Source organism: Puma concolor, chromosome D4, assembly GCF_028749965.1.
Source record: "Puma concolor isolate L17-30 chromosome D4, mPumCon1.1.hap2, whole genome shotgun sequence".
In the NCBI taxonomy this organism is placed as follows: domain Eukaryota; kingdom Metazoa; phylum Chordata; class Mammalia; order Carnivora; family Felidae; genus Puma; species Puma concolor.
Genome location: NC_141679.1, coordinates 27,175,211 through 27,195,561, shown reverse-complemented (window position 1 = coordinate 27,195,561; position 20,351 = coordinate 27,175,211). Strand labels below are relative to the sequence as shown.

Here is a 20,351-nt window from a genome sequence, read left to right as displayed (position 1 = left end):
AGGCGGCCTGAGCGGGCACTCTCATGGGGACTCAGAACACCTAATGGCTCCCACCACCCTGATCTCACCTGCACACATTTTCCCCTGTGAGGTACGTGTGTTGGAGAGCGGGTGTTTGCAAAGCCAAACCTTCCCTCTGTACGACGCCTACATGGCTCCCCTCTCAAGCGTCTTCTTTGCTGTTTGGTTGTAGTGGTAAGTTTATACTTTAACAACTACCTCCTTTATTGTCATCCTATTGGATTCAGGAGGGAGAGAGAAAAGTCTCCGGGACCAGTTTTGTATATCAAAAAATATTCTTTTTTTAATTTAAAAAAATGTTTTTTAATGTTTATTTATTTTTGAGAGCTAGAGCATCAGCAGGGGAGGGGCAGAGAGAGAGGGAGACACAGAACCTGAAGCAGGTTCCAGGCTCTGAGCTGTCAGCACAGAGCACGAGGCGGGGCTTGAACTCACAAACTGTGGGATCGTGACCCAAGCTGAAGTCAGAAGCTTAACCGACTGAGCCACCAGGAGCCCCCCCAAAATATTCTTGAGAGTAAGAACGGTTTCAAATATTGTTCCCAGTATCCTCAGGGGGGCCTATCCCGTGACTGAGCACATAAGTAACTCTGTAGACACAAGAAGACATAAAGTTATCTTTCTTTCCCATATGTAACCCTTTCTCCTCAAAACAGGAAGTCGGCCATGTCCTAACGGAATTGTTTTGACGTTACAAAAGAAATACGTGCTTGCTGTATAAAAATCTCCAACAAGATGTACACTAGTAATCAATAGGAGGGAGCAAATCTCCCCTTCCATTCCCTTCCTGTTACCTCTCTTCTGTTGAAATTGGTACGTGTCCTTCCAGATGATTCTCTGTGAGTTGACAACTGTGTTCATATATCTACTTCATATGCAAAACTATTTCTCTGCTACACGAAATACATATGTGGCTTTATTTTTGTACGTATGAAATCACTGTACAATGACCATTAACATTTTTGGAGCATATTCTAGTGACATGTTTCTCCACACAGCAGCCAGAGTGCTTCTTTAAAAATGTAAGTCAGAGCCTGTCACAGGGCCTGCAGTGGCTCCCCAGTTCCCTCTGAGGAAAGCCACAGTTCCATGTCTGCCTGCAAGGCCCCAGGGCATCAGGGCCCTCCTCCCTCCTCTCTGCCCTCTTTCCCTCGCTTCCTCTGTTCCAGTCCTCTTGAAACCTGTTCTGTCTCCGGTCAGCCAAGAATCTGGCCCTTGCCCTGACTGGTCTCTGTCTGGAATCCCCCCATTTATTATCAGGGCTCACACTTCCTATGCATCCTTGCTCAGATGTCACCTTCCCAATGAATTCTATCCTAACCACTCTATTTAAAGTTACAGCTGGCCCCCCAGCACTCCTAATCCACCTTGTCCCTGTTATATTTTACTTCCTTTATAGTACTCTGACTTCAAACTTATTAATTCATTTAATTTTTTTCAAATTTTTATTTAAATTCTAGTTAACATACACTGCAATATGGGCTTCAGGAGTAGAATTCAGTGATTCATCACTTACATACAACACCCAGTGTTGATCATAACGAGTCCCCTCCTTAATACCCATCACTCATCTAGCCCATCTCCCCCCACCGCCCTCTGTCAACAAATCAGTTTATTCTGTCTCTAAGAGTCTCTTAGGGTTTGTTTCCCTCTCTCTTTTTCCCCTTCCCATACGTTCAACTGTTTTGTTTCTTAAATTCCACATATGAATGAAATTTTATGGTATTTGTCTTTCTCTGACTTACTTCGCTTAGCGTAACACACTCTAGCTCCATCCATGTCACTGCAAATGTCAAGATTTCATTCTTTTTGATGGATGAGTAATATTCCATTATATGTATATATATATATATAATGGAATATATATGGTGTATGTATATATGGTGTATATGGCGTATACATATATATTTGGTATATATATATGGTGTATATACCATTTCTTTATCCATTCATGAGTCGATGGACATTTGGGGTGTCTCCATAGTTTGGCTATCGTTGATAGCGCTGCTATAAAGATCAGAGTGCATGTGCCCTTTTGAATCTGTATTTTTGTATCCTTTGGATAAATACTTAGTAGTGAAATTGCTGAATCATGGGGTAGTTCTATTTTTAACTTTTTGAGGAACCTCCATACTGTTCTCCACAGTGGCTGCCCCAGTTTGCATTCCCACCAACAGTGCAAGAGGGTTCCTCTTTCTCGGCATCCTTACCAACATCTGTTGTGGCCTGAGTTGTTCATTTTAGCCACTCCGACAGGTGTGAGGTGGTGTCTTATTGTGGTTTTGATCTGTATTTCCCTGATGGTAAGTGATATTGAGCGTCTTTTCATGTGTCTGTTAGCCATCTGGATGTCTTCTTTGGAAAAGTGTCTATTCATGCCTTCTGCCCATTTCTTCATTGGGTTATTTTTTGGGTGTTGAGTATTAACTCATTTATTATGTGTATGATTTTCTGTGTGCCTCCCCTCGCTGGCATGTAAACTTCACAGGAGCAGAAATGTTTGTTATGCTTGTCAGTGTATCCCAAGGGCCCAAGCTGTGCCTGGTTAATAACAGGTGTTCAATGAATTATTTGTAAATATTTTAGAAATTTTTCCTTTACACTTCATTTGCCTTTGTATTCCTAAGGCTTAGCCCAGTACCCGACACATTATAAACACTAACTGTTGTTGGATCAATGTTGTCTTACAGCCAAAACTTCAGTCAAGAAGGAAGAAAGGAAAGAGAGAGAGAAATAGAGAGAAAGAATATTAGGAAATAGTGGACACAAACTTCCCGTGAGCGCCATCTGGTGGCACAACAGAACCATCAGACTTCCTGGGCAGGAAAGAACAGATTTAGTTGTGTGAATAAGATAAACTAATACCTTAATTAATTAATTTTTTTAAGATTTTGTTTTATTATTTTAAAGATTTTATTTTGGGGGCTCCTGGATGGCTCAGTCGGTTGGGCCACCGACTCTTGATTTTGGCTTAGGTCATGATCTCATGGTCTGCGAGTTTGAGCCCCATGACGGGCTCTGCTCTGATAGTGTGGAACCTGGTAGGGATTCTGTCTCCCTCTCTCTCTGCTTTTCCCCTGCTCAATCTCTCTCTCTCTCTCTCTCTCTCTCTCTTTCAAAATAAATAAACATTTTTAAAAATCTTATTCTTAAGTAATGTCTACACCCAGAGTGGGGCTCAAACTTACAACCCAAGATCAAGAGTCACATGCTCCACCAACTGACCCAATCAGGCACTGCTATGGTAATACATTTATTTATTTACGTATTTAAATCTTTATTTTTGAGAGAGAGAGAGAGAGCAGGGGGAAGGAGCAGAGAGAGAGAGGGGACAGAGGATCCAGAGAGGCTCCGTACTGACAGCAGTGAGCCTGACGGGGGGCTTGAACCCACAAACTATGAGATCATGACCTGAGCCAAAGTCGGACGCTCAACCGACTGAGCCGCCCAGGTGCCCCTAAAAAAACTTTTTTTAATGTTTGTTTACTTTTGGGGGGGGGGAGGAGCGACAGAGAGAGACACAGAATCTGAGGCAGATCTCCAGGCTCCAAGCTGTCAGCCGGACAGCCTGCCAGAGCCCCACGTAGGGCTCAAACTCACGAATCGTGAGATCGTGACCTGAGCCGAAGTCAGACGCTCGACTGACTGAGCCGCCCGGGCGCCCCTATCTTTTTCTTAGTGATTTAAAACAACTCTTGGGGCGCCTGAGTGGCTCAGTTAAGTATCCGACTCTTGATTTCAGCTCAGGTCATGATCTCACTGTTTGTGGGATGATAGGCCCACGTCAGGCTCTGAGCTAGCAACATGGAACCTGCTTGGGATTCTCTCTTTTTCTCTCTCTGCCCCTCCCCCACTTACACTCATGTTCTCTCTCAAAATAAATAAACTTTACAAAATTAATTAAAAAACTCTTTCTACATCAAGTATATTTATCAGAATTGGGTTGCGAAGGGCAGAAACCCAAATATAAGTGATCATGAGCAAAGGGGAAATTTTGGGCAAACGAAACTACAAGGCAGGAGGCACACTGTGGTGCCAATTTCAGGAACGATGGGCACCAGGAAATCAAATGGTACCAGGACCTTCTCTGCGTCTCTCTGTCTTACCTCTGTGTCTCTTCTGCACATTATCTTAATTCCTTAGTATCTTTATTTCCTTATTTCTTGTTATTACAAAAATGCTGCATGATTAGCTTGATTCATAATTTATATATTTGGCCAACAATTTCTACAGGAAAACGTTCAAGAAATGCAACTGTAGAGTCATTAAAAAAGAACATTTTGGGGGCACCTGGGTGGCTCAGTCACTTAAGCGTCTGACTTCGGCTTAGGGCATGATCTCACGGTTTGTGAGTTCGAGCCCCGCGTCAGGCTCTGGGCTGATGGCTCAGAGCCTGGAGCCTGCTTCGGATTCTGTGTCTCCCTCTCTCTCTGCCCCTCCCCCGCTCACGCTCTGTCTCTGTCTCTCTCTCTCTCTCTCTTAAAAATAAACAGTAAAAGAAAAAGAACATTTTGAATGTTAATGGATATTGCCAGATTGCCAAGAAGGCTGTATTCCCCCCAAATGTTCTGTAAGCTTGCCTTTTTCCCAAAAGCTCATCGACATGAAATAATTTTCATGTTTTTATCTTTTGCCATTCTGGAGCCTTAACTGTGTTCTTAACCTACCTCTGTCTCAGTTCCCAGTTTGTAAGCTGGGGCTGATGATAATGGCATCTACTCATTTTTATGAATATCAAGTTACTTAATGTATAAAAGAACTCGGTGCAACATCTGGCCCGTTGTACGCGCTCTACACGTTTGCGATTCTTATTTTCCTTCACAATATGTGGCTCCATGTCTATCATTCTTAATGCTTTTTCAGTCACAATAAATTATTATGGGCCTTTTATTTAGCAAAGTGAAAACATTATACCGTTTATTATTTTGTTCTCTTTTCTTCTCTAGTAAAACCGAGTATGCATGTGTTGGTTCTTTACTATGTTTTATGATTATCGTGGTCTTTTTAATTAATTAACTAATTAATTTTTAAATTTACACCCAAGTTAGCTAACAAATAGTGCAACAGTGATTTCAGGGGATTAGAATTATCATCGTCTTATAGTATTAATGCCTTTGTTCTTTTTTTTTTTCTTTTTTTTCATTTTATTCTGTCGTCTTATCCCTTCTTTGAGGTGTCTCTTTCACGGATCCCGTGTTTTATTTTCTTTCAGAGCACGAAGAATTTTTTTAACAGATTTTTTTTTTATTAAGCTTTTTATTTTTTATTTATTTTTTATTTTTTTTAATGTTCATTTATTTATTTATTTATTTATTTATTTTTATAAATTTTTTTCAACGTTTTTTTATTTATTTTTGGGACAGAGAGAGAGCATGAACGAGGGAGGGGCAGAGAGAGAGAGGGAGACACAGAATCCGAAACAGGCTCCAGGCTCTGAGCTGTCAGCACAGAGCCCAACGCGGGGCTCGAACTCACAGACCGCAAGATCATGACCTGAGCTGAAGTCGGACGCCCAACCGACTGAGCCACCCAGGCGCCCCTTTAGTAAGCTTTTTAATCCCAGGACAGTTATCATGCAGTGTTCTATTAATGTCAAGTGTACATGTAGTGATTTGGCAACTCTATACATTACTCAGAACATGGAGAATTTTGATTATAAAACTGTCTTGTTTCCTTGAGTAATACTTCTTCCATAAACTGTTTTAAAAATCATTTATTATGACAGGGGCACCTGGCTGACTCAGCCATTGGAGCACACGACTCTTGATCTTGAGGTTGTAAGGCGAAGCTTCACTCTTGGTGTAGAGATTACTTAAAAATAAAATCTTAAAAAATATAAGAATAAAAGAAAAATGATTTATTGTGGGGCATCTCGGTGGCTCAGTTGATAAGAGTCCAACTATTGATTTCGGCTCAGGTCATGACCCGCATTGGGCTCCTTGCTGATGGTGCAGAGCCTGCTTGGGATTCTGTCTCTCTCTCTCTCTCTCTCTCTCTCTCTCTCTCTCTCTGCCCCTCCCCTTCTCACCCTTATCTCTCTATCTCAAAATAAATAAATAAACATTAAAAAATTAATTATTTATTGTGACAAGTTGCAAACAAAAATAGAATTGCAAAAAAGTGGAAATAAGAATATAATTTAAAAATTGCAAAAAAAGTGGAATATAATGAATTTCAATGAAGCAGTTACACAGTCAATGGTTGGTTATCAACCATGATCCCTCATGTTTCACCATAGAATATCCTTAACCTAGATTTTGCTTGTTTTATACTTCTCCTCCAATGTGTTTTTCACCTACTTGGTGACATCTATTTATCATACTGGATCCTTTCCGCTATCATTAATCATTCAATATTGACAGTTGTATCCAGCCCCACTGGTTGCCCCAAAACAGCGTGAATGGATTTTTCTTGGCTTTCTTCCCTTTTTCCTGGAAACTGTTCTTCTCCCCCTTAAGTAAGGTTTCCCTTGATGTCGAATATACATATGAAAATGTGCACAGATTATAAAGATGAAGCTCAATGAATTTCTAGAAGTTAAACACAAGTAGCATTCAGATCAAGTCAACAAAACGTTACCAGAGCTGTGGGAGTCTCATGCTCCAGCACTGACCCCTCCCAAGGTAAAAACTATCCTGACTCCTAACCTTGTAGATTAAGCTTGCTCATAGTTGAGTGTTATATACATCGTAACATCAAATATAGACTCTTTTGAAGATTGTTCTATTGTGTGAAAAAGCCCAACTTATCCTTTACGCTTGGGATGGACATTGAGCTTTCTGGAGCCTTCGTTCCCCTAGGGCCCTCCAGTTGTTTTCATCCTGTAACTGTTGGAACAGTGTTGCAGTGAATAACCTCAGTCATGTTTCACTGCTATCTATGCAAATATATATATTTTTCCAAATGTAAGAATGTATAATACTTATGAGTCGGAATTCAAGTTCAGAGAGTAGATGCATTTGTAGTTCTCCCTTACAAGAAAGGTTGTCCTGCTGCTGACAGACTCTTTACTTCTGAAGTCCATTCATCCCTTGGCTGCCTGAAGTCCATCGACTTGAAGTTCTCTCAAGAAGGACTCACGGGAACAGTATTCCCTGAGTTCTTGCAAGATCAAAAACTTTCTCTTGAGGTTTTACTCTTTTGAATACAACTTGGATAACTGGAAAGATCCTTGGCTCAAACTTTGTTTCACTTTTTTGTCTTTTTGTCTGACTGTTGCTATGGATAAAACTAGACTTCTTGGGGTGCCTGGATGGCTCAGTCGTTTAAGTGTCCGCCTTCGGCTGAGGTCATGATCTCACGGATCGTGAGTTCAAGCCCCACATTGGGCTCTCTGCTCTCAGCACAGAGCCCACTTCAGATACTGTGTCCCCGTCTCTCTCTGCCCCTTCCCTGCTTGTGTGTGCACTCTTGCTCTCTCTCTCAAAAATAAATAAACATTAAAAAGAAAGCTTGGGAAGCCCAAGAGTCAGTTGGGCTTCTGACTCTTGATTTTGGCTCAGGTCATGATCTCACAGTTCGTGGGTTCAAGCCCTGCATTGGGCTCTGTGCTGACAGTACAGAGCCTCCTTAGAATTCTCTCTCTCCCTCTTTCTCTCTGCCTGAAACCCACTCACTCTTGCTCTCTCTCTCTCTCCAAAATAAGTAAATAAAAATTAGAAAAACTCAGACTTCTTTTTTTTCCTGAAACTCAGTTACTTTGCCAGAACATGTCTTAGTGCTAGCCATTCTGATATTTTAATATGTGGATTCAAATTTTCAATTCCAGGAAAATCTTCTTTTTTTTTTGAGTTTATTTATTTTAGGAAAATCTTCCTGAATTAAAAAAAATTTTTTTTAACATTTATTCATTTTTGAGAGTGAGAGAGACAGCGTGAACAGGGGTGGGGCAGAGAGTGAGGGAGACACAGAACGTGAAGCAGGCTCCAGGCTCCAAGCTGTCAACACAGAGGCTCACACTGGGCTTCAACTCACGGACTGTGAGCTCATGACCTGAGCTGAAGTTGGACACTTAACCGACTGAGCCACCCATGCCCCCCATGAATATTTTTCTATTCCATGATGTGGGGCTTTTCCCTTTGAGGTATCCAGTTAAATATTTTGTATCTCCATCGTCTATCTTTCAGATCTATCACTTTCTCTCCAAGTCATTTTTAATAGTTTTACTGATAAACAGTCCACATACCATTAAATTCTTCCCAAGTGCACCGTTCAATAATTTTAAGTATATTCAGAGAGTTGTGCAACCATCACACAATTAGTTTCAGAGCACTTTTATCACCCCACAAAGACGCCCTGTATTGACTAGCAGTCACTCCCCGTTCCTGCATGCCCCCCAGGCTTAGGCTACTTTCTACTAATCTACTTCCCGTCTGCATGGATTGCCTATTTTGTTCATTTCATATGAATGCACTCATCCAATATGTGGCCTTTGCGTAATTTTTTCAAGGGTTATCATGTTGTAGCAGGTATCAGAACTTCATTCCTGGTTATAGCTGAATAGTATTCTATTGTATGGAAATACCACATTTTGTTTATCCATTCATTACATGATGGGCTTTTGGATTATTATGAGTAATGCCACTGTGAATACTCCTATATAAGTTTTTGTGTGGACTGTGTTTTTATTTCTCTTGGATACATACCTAGGAGTAAAACTCCTGGATCATATGGCTGCTCTGTGTTTAACATTTTGAGGAACAGCCAAACTGATTTTCGAAATGACTGCACCATATTTTATTTCCACCAACAACGTATGATGGTTCTAATTTCTCTGAATCCTTGTCAACACTTGCTATTATCTGTTTTTATTACAGCAATCCTAGTGGGAATGAAAGATATCTTATTGTGGTTTAAATTTGCATTTTCCTGACATTTCATGATGTTGTGTACCTCATGTGTTTATCAGTCATGTGTTTGACGCAGCCACCCCTCTTGCCTGTTTTTTTTTTAAGCTTTTTATATATTTTGAGAGAGAGACAGTGCAAGTGGGGGAGGGACAGAGAGAGAAGAGAGACAGAGAGACAGAGAGACAGAGAGAGAGAGAGAGAGAGAGTGAGAGAGAGAATCTCAAACAGGCTCTGCGCTGGCAGCACAGAGCCCGATGCGGGCCTTGAACCCACAAACTGTGAGATCATGACCTGAGCCGAAACCAAGAGTCAAATGCTCAACCAACTGAGCCACCCAGGTGGCCCCTTGCCCATTTTTAAATCAAGTTACCGTATGTGTCCTTGTATTGTTGTGTTGTAAGTGTTCTTGTGTTCCCGGACACAAGTCACTTGTCAGATATATGATTTAAAATTTTTTTCTCCCATTCTGTGAGTTGTGTTTCCCCTTCCTTTAGGGTGTCTTTGGAAACACAGAAGATTTATTTATTTATTTATTTACACAGAAGTTTTAACTGATGAAGTTCCAATTTATCTACTTTATTATTCTTATGCTTAAGCTTTTGGTGTTGTATCGAAGAAACCATTGCCTAACCTAAGATCATGAAAATTTACTCTTATGTTCTTACAGGGGTTTTATAGTTTTACCCCCTACGTTCAGGTCTGTGATCCATTTTATGTTAATTTCATTGTATGGCTTGAGGTAAGAGTCCAACTTCATTCTTCTGCCTTTAGATATCCAATTGTCTCTCTACCATTTATTGAAAAGACTATTCTTGGGGCACCCAGGTGCCTTAGCAGGTAAGCGTCTGACTCGTGATTTCAGCTCAAGCCATGATCTTACAGTTCATGAGATCCAGCCCCTCATCTGGCTCCTTGCTGACAGCACGGAGCCTGCTTACAATTCTCTCTTTCCCTCTCCCGCTGCCTCTCCCCCATTCATGCTTGCTCTCTCTCTCTCTCTCTCTCTCAAAAAACAAACAAACAAACAAACAAAAAAAACAGAAGACTACTCTTCTTCCACTGAATTGTCTTGCCCACCTTATAAAAATCAATTGATTATACTAGTCTTCCAAAAAGAATTTTTAACTTTTTTTTCCTGTTTACATTTTACTTTTGTTTGCCACAATAACTACTCAACATTGCACTCCTTTGAATTTCATCTTTAACTCTATTATCTATAAATTTTTATTTAGATTTATATAAAAGAGAAGGAATGCTGGATTGGCATCCTGGCTGATTAAATGAGAAGTCAGAGTAAGCACAGACTCAAGCAAGGATGCACAGAAGCACAGGAGATTGTTTCAGAAAAAAATGAATTGGGCCAGCTGGCTGAAATGGAGAAGACGTTATAGCCTTGCGGTGGCATAGAAATATGATTTTTAGATCATGGGAAAGTGTTAGAAGCAGATTGTGGTTAGTTTTGTAAGTCTGATCAGGAAGATATAAATCTTATCCTAAAAGTGAGTAGTAAAGAACCAAATTAGAAAAAAAGGACTAATGAATGGTTGGATAAAGAGGTGACTTAGGATAGATTACAAAAATAAAAACAACAACATAAGGGCTAGGAAATGAACTAGAATAGTTTGATTTGAAGTCAATCAGTCTTCTTAAAGTTTATTTTGAGAGAGAGAGAGAGAGAGAGAGAGAGAGAGAGAGACAGCATGGTCAGGGGAGGGGCAGAGAGAGAGGGAGAGAGAGGATCCCAAGCAGGGTCCGTGCCATCAGCACAGAGTCTGATGTGGCGCTCGAACCCATGAACCATGAAATCATGACCTGAGCTGAAATCACAAGTCAGATGCTTAACCAACTGAGCCAGCCACACATCCCAGTTAATCAGGCTTCTTATTAGAGTCATGGCAATGAATTTGGAAAGAATAGGTAAGATAGTTTTTAAGAATCAGTTTCAAAACAAAGGGGTAGTGAAGAGTTGAGATGGATAAAAATGAGGACTGTAAAAACAACATTAGAATTGATTAAGAAGTCAGTATTGCCTTCAAGAATGCAATTTTGAGGGTGCCCGTGGGGCTCAGTCGGTTAAGCATCCAACTTCAGCTCAGGTCATGATCTCACAGTCTGTGAGTTCGAGCCCCGTGTCGGGCTCTGTGCTGATAGCTCAAAGCCTGAAGCCTGCTTCAGTATCTGTGTCTCCCTCTCTCTCTGCCCCTCCCCTGCTCATGCTCTGTTTCTCTCTGTCTCAAAAATAAATAAAAACATTAAAAAAATTAAAAATAAAATAAAATAAAATAAAATAAAATAAAGGGCTACTCTAAGGTTTAGTCAATGGGGAATAGCCCAAAGTGAGAAGTATGTTAGTGAAGTCAGAATCAGAATGGATAAAAGCATCTTTGAGGGGCGCCTGGGTGGCTCAGTCGGTTGGGCGTCCAACTTCGGCTCAGGTCATGATCTCATGGTTTGTGGGTTCGAGCCCCATGTGGGGCTCTGTGCTGACAGCTGGAGCCTGGAGTCTGTTTTGGATTCTGTGTCTCCCTCTCTCTCTGCCCCTCCCCCACTCACACTCTGTCTCTCCTTCAAAAAATAAATAAACGTTAAAAAAAATTAAAAACAAATAAATTTTTAAAAAGCATCTTTGAGCTAATGGTCTGTTAATAGCATTCAACATGAGAGAGGTGTCCTCAATAGTAATTCTGCAAAGAGACACAGCAAGAAGCTAACCTGTCTTGTGTCCCATTCCCTATTGTCAATCTCACGGTAACGAAATGGGTACAGATTTCTCAGATATTGCTTTGAATATATGTACGAAGCGTTGCAAGACGGGCCACTGATGTTGGAAATCATTTGTCTGCATCAGCAATTCGGATTAAAGTTCAGCCTGCGCGTGTAGTTGGGGCTCGAGCCAAGCCTTCTTTAAGGGGAGGAGAAGGGAGAAAAACGTAGTGTCCACCCGTCATGGGAAAAGGCAGTCCTCTCCCGGTGGGTGGCACCACCAGAAGACAGGTGGCTGCCTGGGAGACGCTGAGAGGTTTCAGATGAAGGAAGCTAGAGAAATATTTTCCTTTGCAAGAACTAACAAAAGTACAATCAAGTCTTATTTTAACTGGTGGTGATAGACATGTTTATGAAGCCACCATGCAAATGTAGGAAAGGGGGTCATCATGCTGCATTATATTGTCTTTGTTTGGTCATAGAGATTGACATAGTGTACTCACTAGTGACTGTAATATATTTGGATATATGTATTTGCACCTCTTTCTATTTATTCTGGATTTTTCTTTCTTTTGCTTTTTTTAATGTTTACTTTTGAGAGAGAGAGCGTGCAAAAGCAGGGGAGGGGCGGGGAGGGGGGGGACAGAGGATCTGAAGCAGGCTCTGTGCTGACAGCCGCAAGCCTGATGTGGGGCTCGACCTCATGAACCACGAGATCATGATCTGAGCAGGAGTCGATGCTCAACCAACTGAACCACCAGGTGCCCCCATTCTGGGTTTTCCTGCTCTGCCAGGAACAGAAGAAGAACCTAATTGTTGTTGCTTCATCCCAAACACTTTTGGTTCTTCTCTGATTCTCATCCCAGTTACTGCAGCTACTAGTCAGGATACAGTGGTTCCCAGGAAGGTATTTTCCCTCCTACATTCCCTGATCTCCAACAGAGGTTTCACTGGAATAAATTAAATCAAGAATGCGAAGATTGTGGGGTTTATCTAGTATTTATTGCTGTGTAACAGTCCGCTCAAACCTTAGTGTCTTGAAATGACTATAATTCATTTAAAAAATTTTTTTTTAATGTTTTTATTTATTTTTGAGACAGAGAGAGACAGAGCATGAGCAGGGGAGGGGCAGAGAGAGAGAGGGAGACACAGATTCTGAAGCAGGCTCCACGCTCTGAGCTGTCAGCACAGAGCCCGACGCGGGGCTCGAACTCACAGACTGTGAGATCATGACCTGAGCTGAAGTCGGATGCTTAACCGACTTTGCCACCCAGGAGCCCCTATAATTAATTTTTTAAAAAATGTTAATGTTTATTTATCTTGAGAGAGAGAGGGAGCACAAGTAAGGGAGGGACAGAGAGAGAGAGGGAGAGAGAGAATCCCAAGTAGGCTCTGTGCTGACAGCACATGGGGCTGACATGGGGCTTGAACTCAAAAACCATGAGATCATGACCTGAGAAGAAACCAAGAGTCAGGTCTTCACCGACTGAGCCACCCAGGTGCCCCTGTAATTCATTATTTGCCATAATTTTGGAGGTGGCCAGCTCAGCTGAGTGGCTGTTGTTCTTCATTTGGGATCATTTGGAATCACTCATGCAGCTGTAGCTATCTGGAGCCTCGAATGGGGCTGGGTGATTCCGGATGGTCTCACTTACATGTCTAGTGGTTGGTTTTTGCATGGTGGCTTGGAATTCCAAGAGTGTGAAGCAGAGCTCCAAAGCTCAAGGCCTAGGCTCTGGCATTCACACAAGGCCACTTACACCACATGCTGTCGGTCAAAGACAAGCCCTCATGGTGTTGGTCAAACCCAAGCATAAGGCCAGCCCACGGCCAAATGTGGGAGCAGGCTAGACTGCCACTTACTGATGAGACCAACTGTAAAGATTCTGTGCTGTTTCTTTCTTTCTTTTTTTTAAGAATTTATTTTTGAGCGACCTCTATACTCACCATGGGGCCCAAACTCAACCCTGAGATCAAGAGTCACACACTCTACTGACTGAGTCAGCTGGGCACCCATCTGTGGCCATTTAATCCCTCACAAAGGGATTAAATTCAAGTCCATCTGTAAAATGCATACTGGCATATCTGGCTCAAAGCAAATTATTTCAAAATGTTCATTGTTATTGTTATTTTATTATCATTATTATTATCATTGGCCTTTTCCTCTTGAATAAAAAGTACTTTTCCTGAGTAACGAATAAGTGAGTTTTTCTTTGGATAAACTGAAAGTTGTTCAAATAGGTAAGACAAAAATCTTAAACCACCCATATAAGATTCTTTGAGTTAGTATGAAATGCCTGAGGATATATGTCATGTAAGAATTTGAGGTGTTTCAGAGAAAACATTTGATGGGCATGTGAGTAATTCGATAGTCCTAAAGGAAGAAGAAAACTTAAAATGGTATAAAATTTAAAAAGTTTAAAATTTAAAATTTAATAAGAGAGGGGCGCCTGGGTGGCGCAGTCGGTTAAGCGTCCGACTTCAGCCAGGTCACGATCTCGCGGTCCGTGAGTTCGAGCCCCGCGTCGGGCTCTGGGCTGATGGCTCGGAGCCTGGGGCCTGTTTCCGATTCTGTGTCTCCCTCTCTCTCTGCCCCTCCCCCGTTCATGCTCTGTCTCTCTCTGTCCCAAAAATAAATAAACGTTGAAAAAAAATAAAAAAATAAAATTTAATAAGAGACTCTCAAATACAGAGGACAAACTTAGGGTTGCTGGAGGGGAAGTGGGTGGGGGGATGGGCTGATTGGGTGATGGGCATTAAGGAGGCCACTTTTAGGAATGGGCGTTGGGTGTCATCCTACGTAAGAGATGAATCACTGTGTTCTACTCCTGAAACCAAGACTACACTGCATGTGAACTAACTTGCATGAAAAAAACCCAAAAGGGCCCCGCTTATGAAGTTTTAGAGACTGTAAAGGTGTTACCCCCGCCAGTATACTTTGCTGGATGTTTCATCTTTCACTTTGTCTTCTCTTCTATTGCTTTGTCAGGAAGTTGGGAATAAAATCCCAGCACAATGCTCCTCACCGGGGCCACCGATCCAACTGAAGATGAGACGGTGGACAAGCCTCCCAGGTGTTCAGTACGTGCTTACAATTCTGTCATAATCTACACGGGAAACTTTACGTTCAAACATTGTGGGGGGAAAAATGTGGAGCTACTGAATACCGGTGACAAGCCTGGGGGCCACAGGGAATACAGACATTCCTCTTCACTGACTTCTGCTCTTTTGTCCCAGTGAAAGGCAACACTTCCGTGGGCGGGCCAGTGTGAGAGCTAAGTTGTCTTCGTGATAATGGCAACCAACTGAAAAATGCCACTCACCCACCTTAGCCCGCTCTGTATTTGTTGCTGTTGCACAGAAGTGCCTAGGACCGAAGGGGAGCCCTGCGTTGGTCTGACTGGTCCAAATTTGGGCTCTCACTTTGGCCTTTTTGGCCTTCCAGCTGAGTGGCCTAAGAAGCTTCTTAGGGATAATGGAATGAAGAGGCAAGATGCTCTGGAAAATGATATTTTATTCCTCCAATACGGGATTTTAAATAAGAAAGGTACTCTGAGGAATATTTTTGTCTTTGCCAACAACTACTGCCAAACACCCCACAGATGTAACTATTTTGCTTTGGTAAAATATCTCCGTGAATTAGGACTTTTATAGTTTTCTTTGCACTGCATTCCAGAACATTCTGAGCCCTTCGGACACCAGGATGAAGCTTTGATATCCATACTATCTGGCTCTCTTTCTTCCTTAAGAGAAATGTAGCCTTCCTCAAAACAAAGGCTGCAACCCCCCACAGCTCTTTCTCTCCATTGCAGCTCACTGAATTTCACAGTGGAAAAACCTTATAGAGTTTAGAGTCTAAGTTTGATGGGCTCCTTTCATAATGGAGGGTTTCAGTGACATGTTCTTAATAATATGTCTTTCTGGAGGGGCGCCTGGGTGGCTCAGTCAGTTAAGCATCCGACTTCAGCTCAGGTCATGATCTCATAGTTCTCGGGTTCGAGCCCCGCGTCGGGCTCTGTGCTGACAGCTCAGAGCCTGGAACCTGCTTCAGATTCCATGTTTCCCTCTCTCTCTGCTCCTCTCCTGCTCACACTCTCTCTCTCTCAAAAATAAAATACACATTAAAAAAAATTTTTTTTTAAATATGTCTTTCTGGGAATGACTGAGAGATTTGACCCTTTGGTCTCGGTTCCACATTGTCATTCATTATTAACTCGGGTCAGTGAGGCAGACATATCTTCCCTAAGATAGATGCTCCTGTTTTGTTTTATTTTTGTTTATTTCTTTATTTTGAGAGGTGGAAAGGGCAGAGAGAGGAGAGAGAGAGAAACCCAAGCAGGTTCCGCTCCACACTGTCAGCGCAGAGCCCAACTCGGGGCTTGATCTCACGAACTGTGAGGTGATGACTTGAGCCAAAACCAAGAGCCACCCAGGCGCTCCAATGCTTCTGTTTTCATGGTTGTTTCTTATCCTCTTTATTCTAGGGTTTATGGGTCCACCAGACAATTACATTTTCACTAATCTCATGACTCCCCACTCTTCGTCCTACAGCTGCCAGAATTTTATGCATTTCTTGAGAATTTTAATAAGGAGAGCAAGAAATCGAGTCTCCGAAAAACTCACGGTATTTCACCTAGTGAGGCACAGGAAATGCTTAGTCAAAACCTCAATGCCATGTCATTCACCAGTGGAGCTGATGTGAGGGATGAAGACCCTCGGCCCATTTTCACATGCAAGGTGGTTAGAAAAGAAAAGGAGCAACCAGAATCGATGACCGAACTGCTGTACCGAAGCTTGTTGACCAGCTCAACCTCTCCGGGGAAGGGACTCTCCAGATCCCAACAGAGGCTCTTGCGGAGTGGAATTCCTCCCCCTGCACACACTTTTCCTCATGAGATTCTCATCGATCACTCCAGCTCCTCGTCACTGTTCCCCACGCAGAAGACTCAGAGAATTAACATATTACACGGGCTGGGCATTTCCAGGATCATGCCAGAAAATTTCACCTTTGAGCACAAAATTGCTAAGTACTTCTTAGTTGATCCAGGTAATCTACACGGATGAAGATGTGTGAGATGAAATTCGTGGAAATCTGACTGCAATTTTGACTTAGGTTGCCGGAGCCAAAATAGTCAAATAGTGACCCCCGGGAACCTGGCAGTCACGGTGTCCACGACTGATGTGCTGGCCGCCTACAGCACCAACGCGAGGTAGAGAACAGAGACTCGAACATTCCAGGGTCAAATCTCAGGTCCAGTCTCAAAAAGGAGTATAGATGCAGTCCTTACACTCACCTTTACAACACGAGCAGGTTAAGCTTGGCCTCTAAAGCACTCATAACTATTCTTTCTTGTTACGTGAACTTAGCCAAATATTTACTGGAAGATGGCTTCTTTTTCTCAAGCATCTTGGCTTTAATGCAACTGAGAGCTTTTTTAGATACTTTTTCATGAACCTTTACCTCTTCTTTACTGTTACATTAACAAGAGGAAACTCCTCCCTTCATTTCTGATTCTTTAATAGGGAGGTATTCATAAAAGACCAAAGATTATTCAGAGAAAGTTGGAAATATATGGTGGCGAGTTTTAATGAGAAGGGAGTGTCTTATAAGGTCTCCATTTTCCTTAATTTGAGGGAGGTAATAATTTGTGAGTCTGTGTAACTGTAAAAAAAACGATAGATTAAATCAACGATATAAAATATTTGAACCTTTCTGAAGTAGGTTCGACTCAAGAGAAACCATCTGCACCGCAAATATTTTGACAACACCATTTTTATATTAAAAGTCGTGGGAGAGACAGAGGAGCAAACTTAAAGGCACAGATGGATTAATTTGCTCGTATCTGGTCCAAGATACTGCAACAGTCTTTGCCGTAACTCCCCACACTGATGTCCTGACAGAGTCTAATGCAGGTTTCAGATTCCTTCGGTAGAGTCACACTTTGTGTGTTCTGGAGCCCAGGCAGAAGTAGAAATCGGGGCAATTATAGGAATGGCCTAGATAATCCACAGAAGTGCATAAGGTCAAGCCTTGGACCAGAGAGGAAAAGTCATGGAAAGTATTGGTAATCAGTAGATACTGCCAGAGCTTATTGAAAAGTACTGAAGGCTTTGGATGCTTCATAGGATGTTTGTGGTTTTGCCACACCCACAGGAGACAAATTGTCCTCCCTTCCCTGGCTACCTAACTTCTCCAGGTCTCTCGTGTGACCTTCCAGACTCTGTGTTAGAGTTTCTTCTCTGTCTTCATGACCTCGTTTCCTCAGATCCTTACGTAGGATTTCAGGCACGCATCCTGTCTGTTCAAGGAACATGCATGAAGCCAGGTAGGCATCCCTATGAAGAATACCCAGTAATTTCTTAGGTTTAATTGGTATTGTAACAATTCATCTTTTACAGTCCTATATTCCCCAGCATTACTATTATTTTATCAGCCAGCCAGTTTCTAAAGTATTCTCAGCCCAGGAGAACTTTAGGACTCCTGGTGTACCAAAGAATGTTATAGAACATATCCTTATTAGCATCAAGCACTGGGGGAGGAAAAGAGAGTGGGTGCTGCCATTTTCTTCTTCTATCACATCAGTTACTCTTGCTCAGGCTAAATCATGTGGGACCATGTAGGTTAAGAATGTGTTTGACAGAGAAAGCAAATGAAGATTATTTTTCTTGTACACTTAGAAGTCTGGAGGCAGGCAGACAGGGTTGGGACAAGGCTTTTTTATATTGTCAAGGACCCAGGCTCCACCACCTTTTCGTGTGTGGCTTTTGTCTTCATGGACAAAAGAGGTCTCCTTCACCTCCAGGTACTATGGCCACATTCCGGGCAGGAAAGGGGGCTAAGACAAAGGACCATATTGGCTACTTCTGTTCTCTTTTAATAGAGAAGCAAAACTTCCTCAAACACTCCTCCTCCAGTGACTTCTCCCTACATCTCATTGGTCAGAATTGCATCCAATAGCCACCCCTTACTGCTGGGTGGTGACTAGAGATCTTAGCTTTTCACCCTCTATAGTCAGAGGGTGACCCTCTTCTATAGAAGAGGACCGTAATGGGTATGGAATGAACCAACCTATAGTATCTACCACGGATCACAACATAAAGCTCTGTGGTAATCAAAATAATCAACTCTGTGGCTTTCTCTTGTCAGATATCCCTTTCCTTCCTTCTGTAACCAGATCTTCCGATGCCAGGCCTGCCAAGATCTTGTTAAACTCCCTGACAGTTGGTAACTGCCCTTAGGGAAGGACTGTTGACCCCCAGTGTTCACCACCAATAGCCTGCTCCAGTATCTATTCCGCTAGGGAAGGTATTAACTCAATAGTAAGAGAGAAATAGATCAGACTTCCTCCTTGTTTGCTGTACCGTTATTCTCCTTGTATTACATTTACCATCTTGGCTCTTTGGCCTCTGGCTTTACACTCAAATCTCTGCCTTGGGCCTTGCTTTTTTTTTTTTTTTTTTCTCTTTTGAGGGGTGGTGGTGGTTTACAATTTAGTCATTAAAAGATCTGTTCTTGGGGCACCTGGGTGGCTCAGTCAGTTAAGTGCCAGACTCTTGATTTCAGCTTAGGTCATGATCTCACGGTTCATGAGTTCAAACCCCACATCGGGCCCTGTGCTGACGGCACAGAGCCTGCTTAGGATTCTCTCTCCCTCGCTCTCTGTCCCTCCTCTCTCATGTTCTCTGTCTCTCCCTCAAAAATAAAATAAACGTTTAAAAGATCCCTTCTTGAAGGGATTGTAACCACTAGTGATATCCCAAATTAGTAGGTCCTGAAAAAGTAAGGGAAACAACCAAATTCTAGCTAAGCCACTGCCATTTTATACCCAGGGCTTAAGCCAACATGTTGGAAGAAATGACACTAGCAGTCTATGTACTTCTAACCAATCGTTGTCCCTGTATTAAGCCCTCATTAGGATCCTCCCTGTTGACCTCAGTGCTCTGTAGGGTCTCTCCATTTGTACATTATAATATCCAAGCACCAAATGAGAGCCCATCCACCTGCTATGGCCCTGCAGCATCCACTCTGGCCCAGTTAGCCAGACCCACCCAATTTCCTATTTGGAGGAAAGCTCTAGATCAGATGAACACTTTAGGTGACCTTTTAGTTTATAAAGCTCTAGAAACAGCTTTCCACCAGAAGGGAGAAGGAGACTCCAGTCCATCTAAGTTTCATTCTGTCCATGAAGCATCTCTGGGTAACTGAAGGTTAAATCACTCCGTCATGTAATTCTTTGAAAATGTGATTCTTTGCAGAAAAACAATTCATGGATCTAAGGGATCTGGAGTGGAGGTATTACAAGGGGATCGTGAAGTGCAAGCACGGTACTTCAGATTCATTCATAAATATAAAATACAACAGTGCGAAGAGATTTGTGGAGAGCCAGCAGATGCCTGGTGTTATTTCCCCCCCTCTAGTTTATAGGTCTTTAGTCATTTATCCTCAGGTTGGTTATCCAAAAAGTACAACTTCCTCTTAAATAAAACCTGTAGCTTATTAAAATATCTTGGATGTAGATTTTGCTTTTGACGGCGTTGAACTTATACATGAAAAGTAAAGAAGCAGAGGGGAGGAGCCATGGAACATAAGAACTGGATCCATACAATATTCATGGAAGTCCAAAATCAAGCCGTTAATACAGAGAAAAAAATTCGAATTGATCTGCTTGGGTAAGACCAGGTTTGGACTTGTGAAACCCATCTGGACCAAGGCTGAGGCAAATCTGGATCATGTGAAAGGTAAGGATACCGAGGAAGAAGAACTACCAAGTAAGAATA

General features: G+C 42.1%; 1 protein-coding gene across 3 annotated transcripts in view; it reads left to right on the top strand.

The window, feature by feature from the left end:
• CD4H9orf153 (chromosome D4 C9orf153 homolog) overlaps positions 1-20,078 on the top strand; it is a 28,596-nt gene extending 8,518 nt beyond the window's left edge. For 2 of the 3 annotated variants that reach the window (XM_086685122.1, XM_086685125.1), the window contains exons 3-5: positions 14,563-14,654; positions 16,125-16,620; positions 19,830-20,078. In XM_086685122.1, coding sequence (XP_086541248.1) covers positions 14,589-14,654; positions 16,125-16,620; positions 19,830-20,053 — 786 coding nt within the window. In that variant the 5' untranslated portion in view covers positions 14,563-14,588 and the 3' untranslated portion in view covers positions 20,054-20,078. Of the gene's footprint in view, positions 1-6,459; positions 6,645-14,562; positions 14,655-16,124; positions 16,621-19,829 lie in introns of those variants that run through there. The other variant, XM_086685126.1, reaches the window with a different exon arrangement.
• Positions 20,079-20,351: the final 273 nt, after the last annotated feature.